Source organism: Chlorocebus sabaeus, chromosome 20, assembly GCF_047675955.1.
Source record: "Chlorocebus sabaeus isolate Y175 chromosome 20, mChlSab1.0.hap1, whole genome shotgun sequence".
NCBI lineage: Eukaryota > Metazoa > Chordata > Mammalia > Primates > Cercopithecidae > Chlorocebus > Chlorocebus sabaeus.
The window spans coordinates 71,336,226-71,355,292 of record NC_132923.1 but is presented as its reverse complement, the minus strand read 5'-3'; the positions used below and the strand labels follow the sequence as shown (position 1 = coordinate 71,355,292).

The 19,067-nt window shown below is 37.5% G+C and overlaps 1 protein-coding gene, 1 non-coding gene and 1 pseudogene across 5 annotated transcripts in view; 2 read left to right on the top strand and 1 right to left on the bottom strand.

Annotated features, from left to right (window-relative positions):
• LEPR (leptin receptor) overlaps positions 1-19,067 on the top strand; it is a 120,027-nt gene that overhangs the window by 41,423 nt on the left and 59,537 nt on the right. For all 4 annotated transcript variants that reach the window (XM_038001071.2, XM_007978427.3, XM_073007230.1 and 1 more), the window contains 3 exons: positions 4,275-4,334; positions 9,295-9,618; positions 11,456-11,579. In XM_038001071.2, coding sequence (XP_037856999.1) covers positions 4,295-4,334; positions 9,295-9,618; positions 11,456-11,579 — 488 coding nt within the window. In that variant the 5' untranslated portion in view covers positions 4,275-4,294. The remainder of the gene's footprint in view (positions 1-4,274; positions 4,335-9,294; positions 9,619-11,455; positions 11,580-19,067) is intronic.
• On the top strand, positions 10,673-10,776 carry LOC119626495 (small nucleolar RNA U13). The gene has a single exon (XR_005242665.1). It is a non-coding gene; the product is annotated as a small nucleolar RNA U13 (small nucleolar RNA).
• LOC103224668 (polypeptide N-acetylgalactosaminyltransferase 11-like) lies at positions 14,670-17,405 on the bottom strand (annotated as a pseudogene).

Sequence of the window (19,067 nt, the reverse complement as noted above, 5' to 3'; positions counted from 1 at the left end):
TGGTGTTCTTCTTGCTAAATTTATTTTATTGAACACAGCAATAGCATGTTCTCACATAGGAAGCTGACTAACAGAATGCACAGCATTTAAAAAATGTGCTATTTGTATAGAAATAATTTGCCAACTTCAGGAATCAGTTTGAGACCCACATATCACCTGGATGAATGGTTCTCCTGCAGGATCTGATTCAGAGGAAAGAGTCATGGGGTGCGGTGACTTGAAAGAGCTGTGGTGAATAATTGAATTCTAGGAATGGCCACAGTAGACTTCCGGTTAATATTTCTGAAAAGTGGGGTTATGAAGCATATATTATTAAACTGTTATTTTTAGTAGACATCTTATACTTGTATCTGGTCTGTAAGACCAGTCAGATAAGTGTACATTTTTCAATTAGTTTTCTTTGGAAGTGGGCACAGGGGCCTACACTGCTCAAATCTATAATTATATTTACCTTATGATAATTTATTATGGCTATGATGGGAATTTGCTTATTTTTCTTTGAAAAATGTTTTCAAGCTATACTTGTTTCTGCCATGATAGTTAGAGAACTTTTGCAACATTCCTTTTTTTTGTGTGAGCAGAGCCACAATTATTTTCTAATGAGAATTGATTAAGCTCTTTCCTTACCCTATCCCAGTTTTAAGTATTGTCAGTGGTGATTGGGGTAGAGGGTACTCTGTTTGGCATGTTTCCATGTCACGTGAGGATGTCAACCATACCATCTTTTTGAATGACTGCTAAGGCACATTACTCCTTTTAACTATCAACAGAGAATGACTACTGTGGTCTGAATGTTTGTGCCACTACAGAATTCATATGTTGAAACCTAATCATCAATGCAATAGCATTAAGAGGTGGGGCCTTTAGGAGGTTATTAGGTCATGAGGGTGGAGCCCTCATGAATGGGATTAGTATCCTTATAAAAGAGGCTGCAGGGGAGCTTGTTCACCCCTTCTGCTGTGTGAAGACACGGCAAAAAGGCACCATCTATGAGAAATAGTCCTTCATCAGAGATTGAATCTGCTGACATGTTGATCTTGGACTTTCCAGCCTCCAGAATTGTGAGCAATAAATTTCCATTGTTTATAAGCCACTGAGTTGGTGTATTTTGTTATAGCAGCCCAAATGAATGAAGAAAACTGCATTCCAGGGGAATGTTAGGCAGTATTATCTCAACTCTTTATAGTGTGGTGTCTGTTACTGGCTCAGTTCATGGAACTCTGCTTGTGGAATGTGCATTACATTTATTTATCTATATCAGGAATTCTTAATCCTTGGATAAGTTTCAAGGGATTGTTAACCTCTTGAAATTATAGCCCTAATTGGTTGTATGTGCTTCCTCGTGGCGTTGATACACTCCTTTCACCCAATTCTCAGTGAGGTCCATGTTCCAAAAAATGGTTAAGAATCACCATTTTGAAGTCCTTCTTGCTATTATGCCGGATTCTTAAAGAGCTGTATCTGCATGATAGGAGAATGCCTCTTTGAAGATTGCTTTTGTGCATGTTGGCATGGGGGAGGTGCTAAAATTTCAGATGGGATGGCCAGGGAAGGCTCCTTTAGAAGGTGAGTTGAGTGGTGGGGAGAGCAGTGGATGATGAGTGGGATCCGGGACCTTGTAGTCCTGCTCAGGACTTGGACTTTTACTCCAAGTGCCAGGGTAGGGCTGTAGTGCTTTGAGAAAGAGAGACATGATCTGGTCAATGTGTTAATAAGATCACTGTGACTACTGTGCTACAGAGACATGATCTGATCTGTGTTAAGAAGATCACTTTAACTGCTATGTTTATAACTGACTGAACTGGGGAGCAAGGACAGAAGTAGGGAGACCAGTTGGGAGGCTCTTCTGATAGTTTCGGGAAGAGATAATTGTGGCTTAGAACAAGGTATTGGTAGTGGAGAATGTGACAAATTATTAAATTTTGAAATTGCTTTGAAACTCTGGTATTATTAGGATGTTCATGAGGATGTTAGCTGTTATCTTATAAAATTAATCAATAAAAATTTCTTACTGTTCTTAGTGTTAGGATTATTTGTACTCTTCTCCTAAGCTGTTCATTTCATTTTAACTACTTAGAATTTATAATTGAACAATACGACCATAAGAAAAGTTAGAACAAATTAATGGTTCATCCTTAGGAAGTGTCTTAATATTAATGGTGTTTGGTGTATTAGACGTATTTTTGTCATCCTATCTTTAATTTTCCCTTTGCTTCAAATTTTTTCACAGTTTAAAAATTTTCTGTCACTTTTTCTGTATTTTTTTTAGACAGAGTCTCACTTTATCACCCAGGCTGGAGTGCAGTGGTGCGATCTCAGCTCACTGCAACCTTCACCTCCCAGGTTCAAGCGATTCCCTTGCCTCAGCCTCCCAAGTAGCTGGGATTATAGGCACGTGCCACAACACCCAGCTACTTTTGGTATTTTTAGTAGAGGCGGTGTTTCACTATGTTGGCCAGGCTGGTCTGAACTCCCGACCTCAAGTGATCCATCTGCGTTGGTCTCCCAAAGTGCTGGGATTGCAGGTGTGAGCCACTGCACCCCACCTCCTTTTCTATATTATTTGTGTTTTAAAAAATGTTCTTTATATTCCTTTTTGTACAGTTTAGGGTGCATATGTTTCTCTCATCAAATCTATGTCAGAAACCACCTTTCACTGTCTCTTCAAGGTTGAGTCTATGTCCTTTTTACACTTGTGATGTTTCTCTGTTATTTAAGAATGTAACCTGACTGCAAGAATCCAAACCATCAGAATAGTTTGTGTTTTGCATGGAACATTAAATAAAGAAGTGGTTGTTTTATGTAAGGAAAACTGCTGATCTATTTGATCACTTAACTGAGGAGACCAGGTGAATTAAAAGTGTGCCAAGTCAATTGTTGAACTGAATTACTAGTCACTAGTAAGTTTCATCAAAGCAATCCAGTGATGTGTTGTATCTGTGACACAGCTTGATTATAAAACTTGCCTTTGAGTTTATTTTATGAGAACATTTTATATCAAGAACAGGTAGCATAAAAACAGGGAGGAATTTGTACTCATTTAATATAAGTAAATCATGAGGGTTCCAAACACTGAACTGATTTCTAGAAATCCTAAAAACCATTGTGATATCAGTGTATAAAGAACAAAAATTCTGATGACAAACTTGTAGTCTGAAAAACAAATTTACTGCACTACCCACTGTTTATACTCATTTATTTTCTCCCTGATAGTAAGTTGTAAAATAAATAAACATGTTTTTCCATTTACTTATCATGTGGTGCCAATTCTCACTTATCATGTGGTGCCAATTCTCAGATATGAGTCATGAGGCATGTTTCTCACTTAATGTTTTGTACTATTTATTCTTTGTGGTAAAGTGTGGTTTCCATTTTAAATTACGTCTCTCAGAGTCATAGGCAGCTCTGAAAGGGGTTGTAGAGACTATCTGACTGTCTGATTTGTAGATGAGGAAACTGAGATCTAGAGTGTTGAAAACCCAAGTCCCAGAAGAGCTTAGACTGGCACCCAACACTCCTGACACCTAATTCAGGTAGATTTTCATCCAAAGTCCAAGCCCAATATATTAAAATTATACTACTATTTGGATTTGTGACATGGTAGTACAAATAATCATATTTGTGATATTTCAAATTGAGTAGAACTCGTGGGAAATCTTGTCTCTGAAGTCAGACTTCATTTGGGTATATTAAGCCATCAGACTTTTAATTATTCTAACTCTCCAATATTACCTCATCTGCAAATTAACAATAGGTTTCCAAAAGTCTACTGGTAAAATTTCTCCTCTTTATTGGAAATAAATAGGCAGTTGTTATCTATGCAATAATTATTTGGCCTTATAATATCATAGTAAAGATAAAGACTTTAGAAAACAGGGAAATTTTAAGACCTGAGCATGAAAAAAATTGAAGATGGTGATATTAATGATGTTAGATTAGTTGTTACATATTTAATCAATATCGTGGTCACTTGTGTTTAGTTAAAAATTTCAATCTTATCCTGTGATACCTGTCCTTGTTTGTTATGGCATAAAGGAATACTCAATTTACATTTTTTTGACTTGTATTTTTAGTGATATAGGATGCGTAAATAAATAAATCTATAACATAATTTAATGTGAGATATTTCTCAGATATTGATCTAGAGTATCACAGGTGATTAAAATTTAGAGACTTATCTATAATCCCTTTCTTTTTATGTTTTCCACAGACAACTTATATATGTGTGTTTTTGTTTGTGTGTGTCTTTTAATTTTAGATTTACTCTTTTCCAGGTGTACCTCTCTGAAGTAAGATGATTTGTCAAAAATTCTGTGTGGTTTTGTTACACTGGGGTAAGTTATTTGCTCATTTGCTATTTTAATGCCCTTAAACATGGTAGATATTTTGCCTTAGAGATGCTGTTTTATTTATTAACATAATTTCCTTTTTCTAGTTAGGAATTCTCATACATGCTTATGATTAAAAATGCAAACCATAGTGTAAGTGTATAAATGTGAAAATGAAAACCCTTCCCAACCTCCTAAAGACAACCTGATGGTGTATCCTTCCAGAATTATCAGACACACACAGACTCACACACACACACACACACAGACACACACACACATACACAGACACACTCATATCTATAGCTGCAAAAATAGCACTGGTCTATACATGTTGTTCTGGATGTTTATTTTTCCATTTAATAGGTTTCCAATTTATCATGATGGCTTTTTATCTTTATCAGTATTTGCTAGGGTACTTATTAGTTTAATGGTTACATGACAATGCACTGTATGAATATATATAAAGTTATTATACATTTATATTTATATATAACATGTATAGTCCATTTGACCAGTTCCTGATTGATAGACATTTCTTTTTCTGTAACAAATAATACTGCATTGAAAATTCATATATCTTTGTATATTTGGAAAAATATTTCTGTAGATTCTTTTTTTTTTTTTTTTTTTTTTTTTTTGAGACGCAGTCTTGCTCTGCCGCCAGACTGAAGTGCAGTGGCATGATCTTGGCTCACTGCAACCTCCGCCTCCTGGGTTCAAGCGATTCTCCTACCTCAGCCTCCTCAGTAGCTGGGACTACAGGCACGTGCCACTATGCCCAGATAATTTTTGTATTTTTAGTAGAGACAGGGTTTCACCATGTTGGCCAGATGGTCTCAATCTCTTGACCTCATGATCTGCCTGCCTCGGCCTCCCAAAGTGCTGGGATTACAGGCGTGAGCCACTGTGCCACATTGCCAATAACTTTTGAGCATACCGTTCTCACGTGTTTCTTACCACATTCTGGTGACATTCTGATTGTCTTAAACCAAATCATTTAAGTTAGATTATGTTCCAGGTTTTTGAAATTAAAGTTAGAGTATCTTTAACAAAACTTATGTGATTTGGCAATTGTTTATCTAGCTTTCTTTAACAAAACTTATGTTATGGCAACTTTATCTGGCAACTGTTACCTGTGTGTCAACTGGTTCTGAGCATCTCCTTGGCTACCCCAATCTAAACGGGCTTTTCTAAGCTGCCCTACAGGTCTTTCTTGTTGTACATACTTCTTTCTCATTGCAGCCACCTGTATACCTCCAGAAAATAACCTGGATAGCTCCACAGTTACAGATTTCCAAAACATTGTGCCACAAGGGATTATCAAAGAGAAATAGCTCGTTCTCTTTTTATATTCTCTAATTTTATTAGATATATTTAAGGGAACTATTCATTCTCTTTTATAATTCTCTATTAATTTTTGTTAGACTCTAGTGTTTTACATTGACTTTCTGGAAGGTTTGTGGTTTGATCAAGTTTGTGAATCAAAATAAATCCTGGGATATTGTTACCTCATAAGATATGCCTTCAGATGAAATTCTAGACCACCTTTAGAGTTTAGGATTCATTTTGAGGGAAAGAAATATCATTTGCAAAGTTGCATGTGGATAAAATAGACTCATCTTTTAATTTCACTGCATCAATAGTTGCTATGTTTTTGAAGTTCATCATTACATTTTACATTTAAATACTTTTGTGAGGATTTTAGGCTAATTTGTTTCAAGCAACTGAATCCTCTATGTAGACCTAGAATATATAGTGCTGTAAATTAGTAATATTACATATTCTTGGTTTTGTAAACCCCCTCCCTCAAAACACTATTCTGTTTTCTTTGAGGTGTTCCGATTTTAGAAACACATGTTAGAAGGAGTGAATGAAGTCCAAAGGAACATAATTGTAATATGGATTTACTTTTGGTAACGTTGTGATACCTCATTGTCATCAGTATGACCATAGTCACATTTGTCACATTAATCACTTTGGCTTCAATTTTTGCATCTATACATATTTATATTAATTTATATCTATAGAAATCGTTAGAAACCAAACTATTAACAGTCATTACCTATGTATCGTTTGAATGTTTTTCATTGATAATTGCTTTTGTAATGAAAAAATATATTTGTGAGTTGATTAAAAATTTTATTTTCTTACATTTTTAAATAGCCTTTAGTTTTTAGAGCAGTTTTATGTTCACAGCAAAATTGAGCGGAAGGTACAGAGATTTTTCCGTAGACTTCCTGCCCCACACATGTATAACTCCCCATGATCAGCGATTCCCCTCAGAGTGGTACACTTGTCACAATTGATGAACCCACATTGACATATCATTGTCACTCAAAGTCCATAGTTTACATTATGGTTCACTCTTGGTGTTGTATATTGTATGAATGTTGGCAGATGTATGTATGGTGACCTTTATCTGCCACTGTAGAATCATACAGAAGAATTTCACTGCCCTATCCATCCTTTGTGGCCTGCCTATTCCTCCTACCTTCTTACCTAACTCCTGGGAACCACCAATCTTTTGATTGTTTCCATAGTTGTGCCTTTTATAGAATGTCATAATGTCATATAGTTGGAATAACATAGTATGTAGTCTTTTTCATATTGGTTTCTTTCACTTAGTAATATGCATTTATGTTTCCTCCATGTCTTTTTTTTTCCTCTTTAAATTTTTATTTTTGTAGATTCAGAGGGTACAAGTATGATTTTGTTACATGGATATATTACGTAGTGTGTGCATCACCTGACTAGTGAACATTGTGCACAATAGGTAATTTTCACTGCTCACCCCTCTTCCATCCTCTCCCCATTGTGGAGTCCCCAGTATCTATTATTCTCTTTGGTATGTCCGTGTGTACCCATTGCTTATCTCCTACTTATAAGTGAGAACATGCGGCATTTGATTTTCTGTTTCTGAGTTATTTCATTTAGGATAATGGCCTTTAGCTCCATCCATGTTGTTGCAAAACACACGATTTTATTCTTTTTTATGGCTGCATAGTATTCCATGGGGTGTGTGTGTGTGTGTGTGTGTCTGCACATGTGTGTGAATATGCCACATTATTTTAATCCAGTCATTCGTTGAGGGACACTTAGGTTGATTCCATGACTTTGCTATTGTGAATAGTGCTGTTACAAACATATGAGCGCAGGTGTCTTTTTGTTATAATTATTTCTTTTCCTTTGAGTAGATACTTAGTAGTGGAATTGCTGGATTGAATGATAGTTCTACTTTTAGTTCTTTGTGAAATCTACACATTGTTTTCCTTAGAGATTGTACCAATTTACATTCCCACCAACAGTGAATAAGCATTTCCTTTTCTCTGCATCCTCACCAACATCTATTATTTTTTGACTTTTTAATAATGGCCATTCTTACTGGTATAAGATGGTATCTTATTGTAGTTTTAATTTGCATTTTTCTGATGATTAGTGACATTGGGCATTTTTTCATGTTCATTGGCTGCTTGTATGTCTTCTTTTGAGAAATATCTGTTCATTTCCTTTGCCTTCTTTTTAATGGGATTATTTGTTTTATTCTTGTGGAGTTGTTCCTTCTAAATTCTGGATATTAGTCCTTTGTTGGATCCATAGTTCTGGAAGAGTGCTGGAACCTCCATGCCTTTTCGTAACTTGATATCTCATTTCTTTTTAGCCCTGAATAATATTTACTTGTGTGGATGTATCAGAATTTACCCGTTCAGCTACTGATGAACATCATGGTTACTTCTATTTCCTTACATTATTACATTTGCCATAACTCTTCAAAATTCTCATTTCATACAAATCCATACAAGATTCTCAGAATTCCTATTCTGCATCAGTGTCTATATAAGCCAACACAATTGTTGCATCATTTGGGTAACTTATTGAAAAAGCAATTATGAAGAATTAATTTATTTTCAAACAAATATTTAAAAATAAGTTTGGCTGGTGCAGTGGCTCATGCCTATAATCCCAGCACTTTGGGAGGCCAAGGTGGGTGGATCACCTGAGGTCAGAAGTTCGAGACCAGCCTGGCCAACATGGCAAAACCCCGTCTCTACTAAAAGTACAAAAATTAACCGGGTATGGTGGTGGGTGCCTGTAATCCCAGCTACTCAGGAGGCTGAGGCAGGAGAATCACTTGAACCCAGGAGGCAGAGGTTGCAGTGAGCTGAGATCACGCCACTGCACTCTAGCCTGGGTGACAAGAGCGAGACTCCATCTTAAAAAAAAAAAAAAAAAGAAAAAGTTTAACTTTTGCAGATTTTTTGGTACTGGATTATATAATTGTTCTTAATTTTTATGTTTAAAAAGTGACAATTGAATCAGCAGTGGGCATTTCCCGTAAGAAGTCTATTCTTTTGCATCATTTTTTGTGTAAGGTGCTAAGGGCGTGTCTTATATGATGTTTTGTGTTTGGAGGATCATGGGAAAATTCAGGAGATCATCAAGCTATCATCATGTTGAAGACAAATTTTTTCTAAAAGTGCTCAGCGAAAGCAGTGTTAATATGTTGGTGTTACTCTCTTAAATACATATTAAAATAGCGCTTTGATGTTTGTTTATATAATTGAACATCCAGATATTTATTTATCATTTATACTGGATATTATATTTATCATTTATAATGGAAGCTAGAATATTATGCTTTAGAAAGGAAAAATAAAATATTTGTGTTTGTTTCCTTTTATTAAAACATAAATATAACATGTCAGATTAAAGAGAAAACATGAAGTGTCAATTTTCAAAAAGAAAAGAGATGTCAGAAAGTGGAGTTATTTCTACAAATGAATGCATCCTCTTGAATATAACACATTGTACAATGAAAGCACGAAGTTATTCATTAGGCACTCACTGAGGACTTAGAAAGTTAAATAATTATTGAGCACTACACGGTTTAATCTTGGATACTTTCTATTCATGTCTTAGTCAAAATGATCACTTTTTTCTATGTGTCTTTTTAATATCCTAACAGAGTTTATTTGTGTGATAACTGCATTTAACTTGTCATATCCAATTACTCCTTGGAGATTTAAGTTGTCTTGCATGCCACCAAATTCAACCTATGACTACTTCCTTTTGCCTGCTGGACTCTCAAAGAATACTTCAAATTTCAATGGACATTATGAGACAGCTGTTGAGTTTAATTCAAGTGATACTCACTTTTCTAACTTATCCAAAACAACTTTCCACTGTTGCTTTCGGAGTGAGCAAGATAGAAACTGCTCCTTGTGTGCAGACAACATTGAAGGAAAGACATTTGTTTCAACAGTAAATTCTTCAGTTTTTCAACAAATGGGTAAGCATTAGCTATTTTTTTTTTAATGTATTGAACAATGTGTTTTAAGTCTTTTTTTTTTTTCTTTTTTTTTTTTTGAGACGGAGTCTCGCTCTGTCGCCCAGGCTGGAGTGCAGTGGCCGGATTTCAGCTCACTGCAAGCTCCGCCTCCCGGGTTCCCGTCATTCTCCTGCCTCAGCCTCCCAAGTAGCTGGGACTACAGGCGCCCGCCACCTCGCCCGGCTAGTTTTTTGTATTTTTTAGTAGAGACGGGGTTTCACCGTGTTAGGCAGGATGGTCTCGATCTCCTGACCTCGTGATCCGCCCGCCTCGGCCTCCCAAAGTGCTGGGATTACAGGCTTGAGCCACCGCGCCCGGCCTTTAAGTCTTGTCTTATGGCTCTGATTTTTAACATACATAATCATTTTTATATTGATAATAAAATTAGGATTCATTATGTAAACAAACTAATAAATAATTCCCCAATTATCTTGTATCCCATAAAAATATAATGAGGGAAATATTTTACTTTTAAGTACATTTTAAGTACATTCCTTGTAGTCTTTTAAATTTGCTTTGAAATAGAAAACACACCTTATTTCTGTTAAATATATAAAATATCAAATGACTGAAAATATTGTTGAATTGGTTAAATTTTAAAATATTCATGAATAATAATATTTCTTCAGGCAAGGAATATCTCTGAAATAATCTACATTTTAAACATGGGTTTTTCAGAAAGAATAGCTAATGGATGCTGGGCTTAACACCTAGGTGATGTGGTGATCCGTGCAGCAAACTGCTATGGTACACGTTTACCTGTTTAACTAACTAACATGTCCTTCACATGTGCCCCTGAACTAAAAATAAAAGTTGGAAAAACAAAAAAGCAAAGAAAAAAATTCTTTTTTTTGGTTTAAGTATAATGCATACTCATTGTAGCTAGTGTAGTTAAAAATTCTGCATCTGGAAATATAAACAACAAAATTATCCCAAGTCTTTTGGAAAAGCTAGGAAGAATGGAATCAATTGACTCATTCATGTAAAGAGACCTCCAGTGTGAAAATACAGGCATATCTTTTCCTCCCTCAAAAGCGTGATGACTGGATTTTCACATGTATGTGTGAGATGTGCCTCCCTCAGACCTTGTTATGATGTTGGCATATTAACTGTCTAATATTAAAAAAAAAAAAAAAAGCTGGGCACAGTGGCTTTAGTGCCTGTAATCCTAGCATTTAGGAGACCTAGGCGGGCAGATCACTTGAGCTCAGGAGTTAGAGACCAGCCTGGGCAACATCATGAAACACCATCTCTACTAAAAATACAAAAAAAAAAAAAAAAAAAAAAAAAAAAAAAATTAGCTGGGCATGGTGGTGCGTGCCTCTAGTCCCATCTACTTAGGAGACTGAGGTGGGAAGATTGCTTGAGAGATCGAGGCTGCAGTAAGCCATGATCACATGATCATGCCATTGCACTCCAGCCTGGGTGACAGAGTGAGACCCCATCTCTAAAAAAAAAAAAGGAAAGAAAAGTGAGAAAAGTGAGAACTGAGCTAGATGAGCTAGATAAGTTTTGAGCTCTTTTGTCCTATTTAAGTGGTTTGAAATTAAAGAGAGTTTGAGAAGCAATAATTGAATTTAATTCTGTTACTTTAGAAAAAAGGAAACTGAGGGCCAAAGGGACTAAGTGATGGGCAAACGCATGCCCCTAGTTAAAGTTTGTTCTTTTTCTCTCAGAATAGGAAATGGAAATTGTATCAGAACACTGGTCAATTTGATTTAGTTCTTCTCTTTCACTGAGTTGTTCAGATGGTTTTTGAGATTTCATGCAGTTGTTTTTTTTTTTTTTTTAAATTCAGGTGCAAACTGGAACATACAGTGCTGGCTAAAAGGAGACTTGAAATTATTCATCTGTTATGTGGAGTCATTATTTAAGAATCCATTCAAGAATTACAAACATAAGGTCCATCTTTTATATGTTCTGTAAGTACTAAATAATTAATTTGGGCATTTCTACCACACAATTTTTTTTAAAAGAGGTTTCATATGCAGAAGTAGATTATAAACCTCTTGCATCCCTACATTTCCTTTTATATGTTTTATTTTTTAATATAGCATTCTGCTCTATTAGGTTTCCTCTTTTCTCCTGTTAATTGAGGTAGCAAGACAGTCAGGTGTAGGGTCACGATTGTCAGCTCCCCGAGTCTACCAACTGTTAGGTTCAAGTTCAGGTTCCAGCTCATGCTGAGGTCCGAAGGCAGTGGGTGAATGGGCAATAGCTGAAAGAACACTGGGGGGCCGTAAGCAGGTGAAATGTAGTGTTATTCAGCAGCTCCCTATCAGCAGCTTACTCAGACTAGGTCTCTCATTAGCAGCTCTCTTACCAGCAGCTTTCTCTCACTTTCTGCTCTGTTTCGACTGCTTGGGCCAGCTGCTCCTATGCACAACGGCACGATCGGCTCTCCCTTGCCTTCAGGGTCAGCAGCTTAACTCTTTCTCTCTCTGGGCGTGAAAGTGAGCCATGCTGTGCCATGTCAAGCCATGCCCTGGCTCCCCTTGTCAGAGCAAGACTGACAGCTCTGGTACTTTCTCTCTCTCTGGGTCCAAGAATGGCTGTACAAGAGCATCTGTACAGTGTCAGCAGGGCAATTATAACTTTTACAGACAATAGTGGCATATGGCCAAGGGATGGCCTTCCTATGTTATGGCTACGTGGCTGTGATAACAGCTAGAGTTATACGCCTGCACTGTACTCGCTGAGTCATGCAGGCCTGGACATCTGCCTTGGCCTAATTCTTGACCAAAGCACATCCATGCACCTTACAAAGATATTGCAGATATAGGTGGGCATAGAGTCTGAAAGAAGAGTGAACTCAATTCAGGAGTCCTAGGTATTTGAGTGGAAAAGGAAAAAAGATGTGTTTTATATTTCTTTTTCAGATGATTTTTCGTATTTGATCTCTTTATAAACTTAAAAATATGAGTGGCTAATATTTATTTGTGCTAGAAAGAGAACAAAGATATTGTTTTCAAACAGCCATTTACTTATAACTCAAGCAGCTAATATGTCCTTCAAGTTTTCTAATTACTCCAGTGATGATATACACCATTTCTATGTCAATTTTAACTCTTTAAAATTCTTTCTCATTAATTCTTCTATTTGATGCTTGAAGTCTCGCCTCCTTCAGTTCTGCAGTTATTGAGATAATACCGTTGAGGAACAATGTGCTAGAAACTGTCCCTGTACAAATGAATAGAGACAGAAAGTAGAATGGGGCTGAGAGGAGGGGAAACTGGGGGGTTACTGTTTAATGGATATAAAGTTTCAATTTGGGAAAATGAAAAGTTCTGGAGTTGGGGGGTGGTGATGGTTGTATAATAATGTGAATGTGTTTCATGTCATTGCACTGTACACTTAAAATGGTTGAAATGTTAAATTTTATATACATTTTATCACAGTACAAATTTAAAAAGAAACTTAAAGACATGTAAAAAAGGATGAATGGTTGCGATCGCTGTCCTTGAGGTGCTCAAAGGCTAGCAGTTGGGACCTATGCGTACAGAGTTTCAGTTTCAGTGGTTACGATATGTATTTGGTAGGCACATAATGTCATGGGAGCTCATGATTGTTGTGAGGTCATAGATGGGGGTTATCTAGTTCAGCTGGTGAGGGAAGAGAGGAGCCAAGGTTTCCGAAGGAAGGAGATAGCTGAGTTGAGTCATTAGAGATGAATAAGAGTTAATAAGAAAATATGTGGGTAGTGTAGTATTGGGAAGGAGATCAATATCACCTGGAACCTTGCTAGAAATTTAAATTTGCTAGCTCACCCTTGTAAATAAAAAATTAGGGGGGTGGGGCTCATTAATCTATATTTTACCAAGTCCTTTAGGTGATTCTGATGGAAATCAAGTTTGAAAATTCCTGGTGTAGAGGTTAATATGACAGATTTTAGAGTCAGACTATCTGGTTGTACCACTTACTAAATGCACACACAAAGCACTTACTATCTTTAACAGTTGTTCTACCTCTAGAAATTAATGCAATGGAAATATTTACACAATGCTTAAAAATTATTTGTTGAATGAATACATATTGCCAAAATGTTTTCTAAAAGATTTTCCGATTTACCCTCCAGAAATGTCTTAATGAGCCAAAAAATTATTAGTAAAGAAATAATATTGTCTGAAGGTGGGAGAAGTGAGTGGTCAATGGTCAGATAGAGCAGGAAGATATAATAAGTTCTGAATAATATGTATGGATTTGGCAGTGTGAAAATAATGGGTCTTTAGGCAAAGCTCATTCAGGGGAGTGGAAGAAGAGGTTGCCAGAACAAAGGAAAACTTGGAGAAAGGACCCTAAAGAGCTGATCTTTATGCTAGTTCCTCAGTCAGTTGATGGGGGGACCCTGCAGAGCTGGAATTCATATATCCAAGGTATACTATGGCTGGCGCTGAGAATATGGGAAAAAAACCTGGTTACTGGGACCAGCTGCTGCTGCCCAGGTGAGGAACCTCTGGCTGGAGTGATATTTCAAGAATGGAAGGCAAAACAGGAAGGATCAACTCCCTTGTCACTCCATTATTCTAATCTCTTTCTAGCTCCCCCACAGGTAGAATTTAACAAGAATTTAGGTAGCAGAGGAGAACTATGGTTTTCTGAGCTCCAGCCCCATCATGGCAAAACAGAGCTTAGGGTGCATTGAAGATGGCAGACAATAGCTTAACCACCAGCACAATTCATTTCATTGGCTCATTGGCTACTTGGAACATTCACACACACCTTTCTACGCATACCTACCTTTCCCTACAACTTCCCTATAACTTCATGCTTTCACCTAATTAGGTGCAACTATACTTTAAAAAAACCCAAAAGGATCCTTTATTTCACATGTATGTAGTATCATAATTCATCAAAATAATTTATAATAGTTAACTGCCTCTCAAATATTGTCTTATAAATGATGCCTTCTGAAGTTAAACATAATGTAGATTCTTTTTTTTTAAAAAAATTGTCTGTTTAGAACATACTAAACAAATGATAAGTAAAATAAAAAAAAACTGTCTCCTGTAAAGTCTTCTAAGAAGGGAAATCATGACAAACTCCTGATTAGATAAAAACCATTCCATCTTTAAAGGGGATTAAAAAGAGGCATAAATAAATTTGAATAGAAACATCCATTTGCTGAGTTTTGTCGTTGTGTACAAACAAAACTCTAGAGTTAAAATGGTATTCTGATTTTCCTCTATAAGCAAGAAATTCCTTAATAGAAGCTCAGAAATGACCTCAGTGTCTTGGTGAAACATACTTCTTCACTTGCGGACACTCAGTGCTCCCATCTCTATCAGATCCGCTGTGTTACCTCTGTTAACATTCCCAGGCATCTCCAGGAAGATGGGAAATGTCATCCTATCCAAGATGGCTCTACCAAACCAAGGCTTTCCTGGCACCAACAACATTCTTTCTAAAGCCCTACACTTCACAGAGGAGGCAAAGCCTGATGAAACACCATTTCTGCTACGGTGTCCACCTTAACCTTCCAACTGCCACTGTTGTGAGGAGGAGCCATCAAAGATTGCCATAGCAACAGAGTCTTCCTGACCCTGTGGAGCCACCACTCTCAGGCACTGTCCAACTGACATCTGGTGCAGCCGATTATTTTCCCCAAAGGTCCATGTCTGCCTGACCCATGGACTCTATGAGTCGTGGTGGGTCTGATGAGCTAGTTTCTGTCGTACCTAGACAAAGAAGATGGTGTAAAACCAATTCATGCTCTTCATTATAAATCCAGATCTGATTTGGGTTCCCATACTCACAGGCCTTAAGCACTAGTATGCCTTCTTTCCGACTTGGGCAGCCCTGAGCCAGCAGACATTTGTTGGTCTAGAAGTGATAGAGCCTTCCAAGTTGAAGGACTTGGTGGCATTTTGGCCCTCTACTGATAAAAGTGGGTTGCTGGAATTTAGCATGAGGCCCAGATATCTGCACCTCTGGCTAAATATTATCCAAATACCATTTAAATGATTTGCATCCCAACTTCTTTCTCAAGTCAACATGCTCACTGATAGTTCCATAGCTTTTCCTCTTCAGATTAAGTCTTAAGGAAAAATACTGCCCCTTTATTCATCCAGCCAGACATGTGCCAGCCTCAAAGAGTTGTGTTCATGGTGTCCCGGCCTTCAGGAGATCCATATGGTCACCTTTTTTGGAAAATGTCCTACTGTAGAGCAAGGCATAATGAAGAACTTACCTCCACACATCCAGATCTGAAATGATATTTCCAAATTTTCTCCTCTCCAGATACCCATGCCAGTATCATACTGTCCAAATTCATGGAAATACTGTCTGTTCCTGGCAGACAATCCTCCAGTCATTATCAGCAACTTTGTTGGTGCTGTGGCTTTTTCTGCTTATCTTAGCTCAGAAAGGGGAACAAGCTCCTATTTGAAGTGCAGCCCTCAGTTGAATCCTCCACGGACAACAGAGGATGAGCTGTAGGCTAGCGTATTGGCACTAATGATGTCAATCACTGAGAACATCATGGTGTGCCAGTCCACACAGATGACAGCCAGCAAGGACTGCAGTCACATCACATTCACTTCACGTGACTGTCTAGGAACACAAGGACTTCTGTTGCTTGGATTGCTACACTCATTCTTCCTTGAATAATCCCTCACACTTTATATTTCTTATACCTTAATTTTTCCAAGGAGGTAATCTTGGACATACTCATTTGGTTCTCCTTTCAAATCATCAAGGTCACTAACAACATCCATGAGGATGATTTCAGGAAGCAGGTTTGCTGGCATGCAATTTATGACAATGTGCAGCATCTGGAGACAGGCAGAAAAAGCTTCATTGTGGAAACAGATAACAATATTAGCAACTGGCAGGTCAGGCGGTAGGACTATACATGCTGCATTCCTTGTCCCTAGCACATCTCTGTGGTAGCCTGCAGTTACTGATAAGCATATTAAAACCACGTTTCTGATAGCCCAAGTCTCTCAACTCCTGAGCACGTTCATTAAAAATCATGCCTAGTTCAGAAGACAATTTCAAGTGGCCTTTTTCTGGATCTTCAATATGACTATCACATCATTAATTTTGTTTTCTTTGAACTGTGGCTCTAGTAATAGACTTGGACTTTGAATGAAACAAGAATAGAATTGTTTTGGAAATGGTCCATGGGGTCCAGATCCCTTGAGCACATTCTTTTTTTTAATATATAGTTTAAGTTCTGGGATACATGTGCAGAACGTGTAGGTTTGTTACATAGGTATACGTGTGCCATGGTGGTTTGCTGCACCCATCAACCTGTCATCTACATTAGGTATTTCTCCTAATGCTATCCCTCCTCTAGCCTCCCACCCCCTGACAGGCCCCAGTGTGTGATGCTCCCCTCCCTGTGTCTCTGTGTTCTCACTGTTCAACTCCCACTTATGAGTGAGAACATGCGGTGTTTGTTTTTTGGTTCCTGTGTTAGTCTGCTGAGAATGATGGTTTTCAGCTTCATCCATGTCCCTGCAAAGGACATGAACTCATCCTTTTTTATGGCTGCGTAGTATTCCATGGTGTATATGTGCCACATTTTCCTTATCCAGTCTATCACTGAGGGGAATTTGGGTTAGTTCCAAGTCTTTGCTATTGTGAATAGTGGATGAGCACATTCTTAAGTGGTTGAGTCACTTCACTGAAGCTGAAATGAACAAAAACCAAAACTGTGCAGGTCACATATGTAAAAATGCACCTGTAACAGAAATATTGAACTGTGACACTTCCCATTATAAACCTAGCATAACTAATGGGCCATTTTCATTTTCTACAACACTGGCAGTGGCTTCCAGGATTCAGGCTGTGGCATCTTTCCTCCTGCCACAGCCCCTGTCTGAGCCACAGGAGCTGCTCAGGGAGTGGAGAGTGGTGTGCTACACTTTGAACAAAAGGAGACAGTCTTATCCTCTCTCCCAAAGTGGATGATGCTGTGTCGCAGTTGTTATTATGTTTTCTGTGCAACATGTACAGTATTGCTCTCTGGGCAGTATTAATTGCTCCTCACATTCAATCATGATTCTACCTGAATGAATATTGTGGAAGCTAAATATAAAATTGTAAATTTAATAATAGCAGGAATCCTTATATAAAATAATAGGGGGAAGGAGAAGATTGAGAAGAATTTCGTTAATATATAGAAACACACACACACCACACACACACACACACACACACACACGCAAACATACTGTAAGGGAGGTAATATGCACAGCTGCCACTGGTCTCCTTTCTGTATTGATTACCAGGCTGTAGTTAATATTTATTACTAGTGTTAGACCACTGGACTAATTCTTTAAGTCAGCCAGAGGAGGAACCCAGATATAGTGCCACTGCTATCGTATCTGGACATTGAGTGTCCCTGTGGTCATCATTTCCACATGCAGGTCACCTGATGCCATGACTCTGATGAACCTACAAGCCCCTGCGTCTTTGTGCAATCATCATGAGGGCCAGTGTTTCAGAGTGGGTATCTAGTTGGTGAGAAGGTGCTCTAACTGCCAGTGTTTCAGCCTTGTATGATGGTAGATTCTTCAGTCAGATGTTGGCCAGCCAGAAAGTAGACAAATGTCCATAACAAAAGTGACTGAGTTATAAATCTCTAGAGCTTGAGAAGCCTGGTTGGGGTTGGAAAGTGGAGGTGGAAGACTAATGGATAATGAATGTCCCAGGGTGGATAATTAAAGGATGGGAAATCATGAGTTTGTTTCTAGTCTATAGAAAGTGACCCAGCAGGGAGAGAAAAGTTGGTAATAGAAGGGGACCCATTGAAGATATTTTGTAGAGAGTGAATAATGGAATAGGCAAATTCCATGAAAAGAGCACAGGGTTGGTCTTAAAGAAGGCTTACCTCAACTTCTGAATATTGAGAGAAGAAAGGAAACCCTATGGTAGATGAAGATATATTTGAAGTTCAGGGCAGTTTCCTGCTTTATTGAGCAAAATAGGTTTTAACTCAGAGAAAAGTATTCCTTTGCATAGTACTACTTTCTTGTGATGACCTAAATGCTTTGGATGTGATTAAAAATTCTCACTTGGGTTCCCGTTCTAGACAATTTCTGATCTTATCAGCAGGTTAGGGTAAAGTGCTCAGTTTTAAAGCCCTGTGAATATTTGTAAGGGCTTAAATTCTATTATGTATATATTATAATTATGGCTTGAGGTATTTTTCTGAAAAAGATAAGTATATATGTAATATATAGATACCTATAATTTCAGAGCATTATAAATTTGAGTAGTTACTTAGCTGTAGCTGAGAATTTTAGCTTCAGTTTAGTCAACTGAACAGTCATTGGTCTATTCTTCTAAACAATAGGACCCAGAAGAATAAGAAAATTAGGTAAATTAGGTAGATTTTCAAACTTTCTTACAAGATGATTTTAATTTGGTCTTTTACTTGGAACCTAGGTTTCTAAAAATATTAG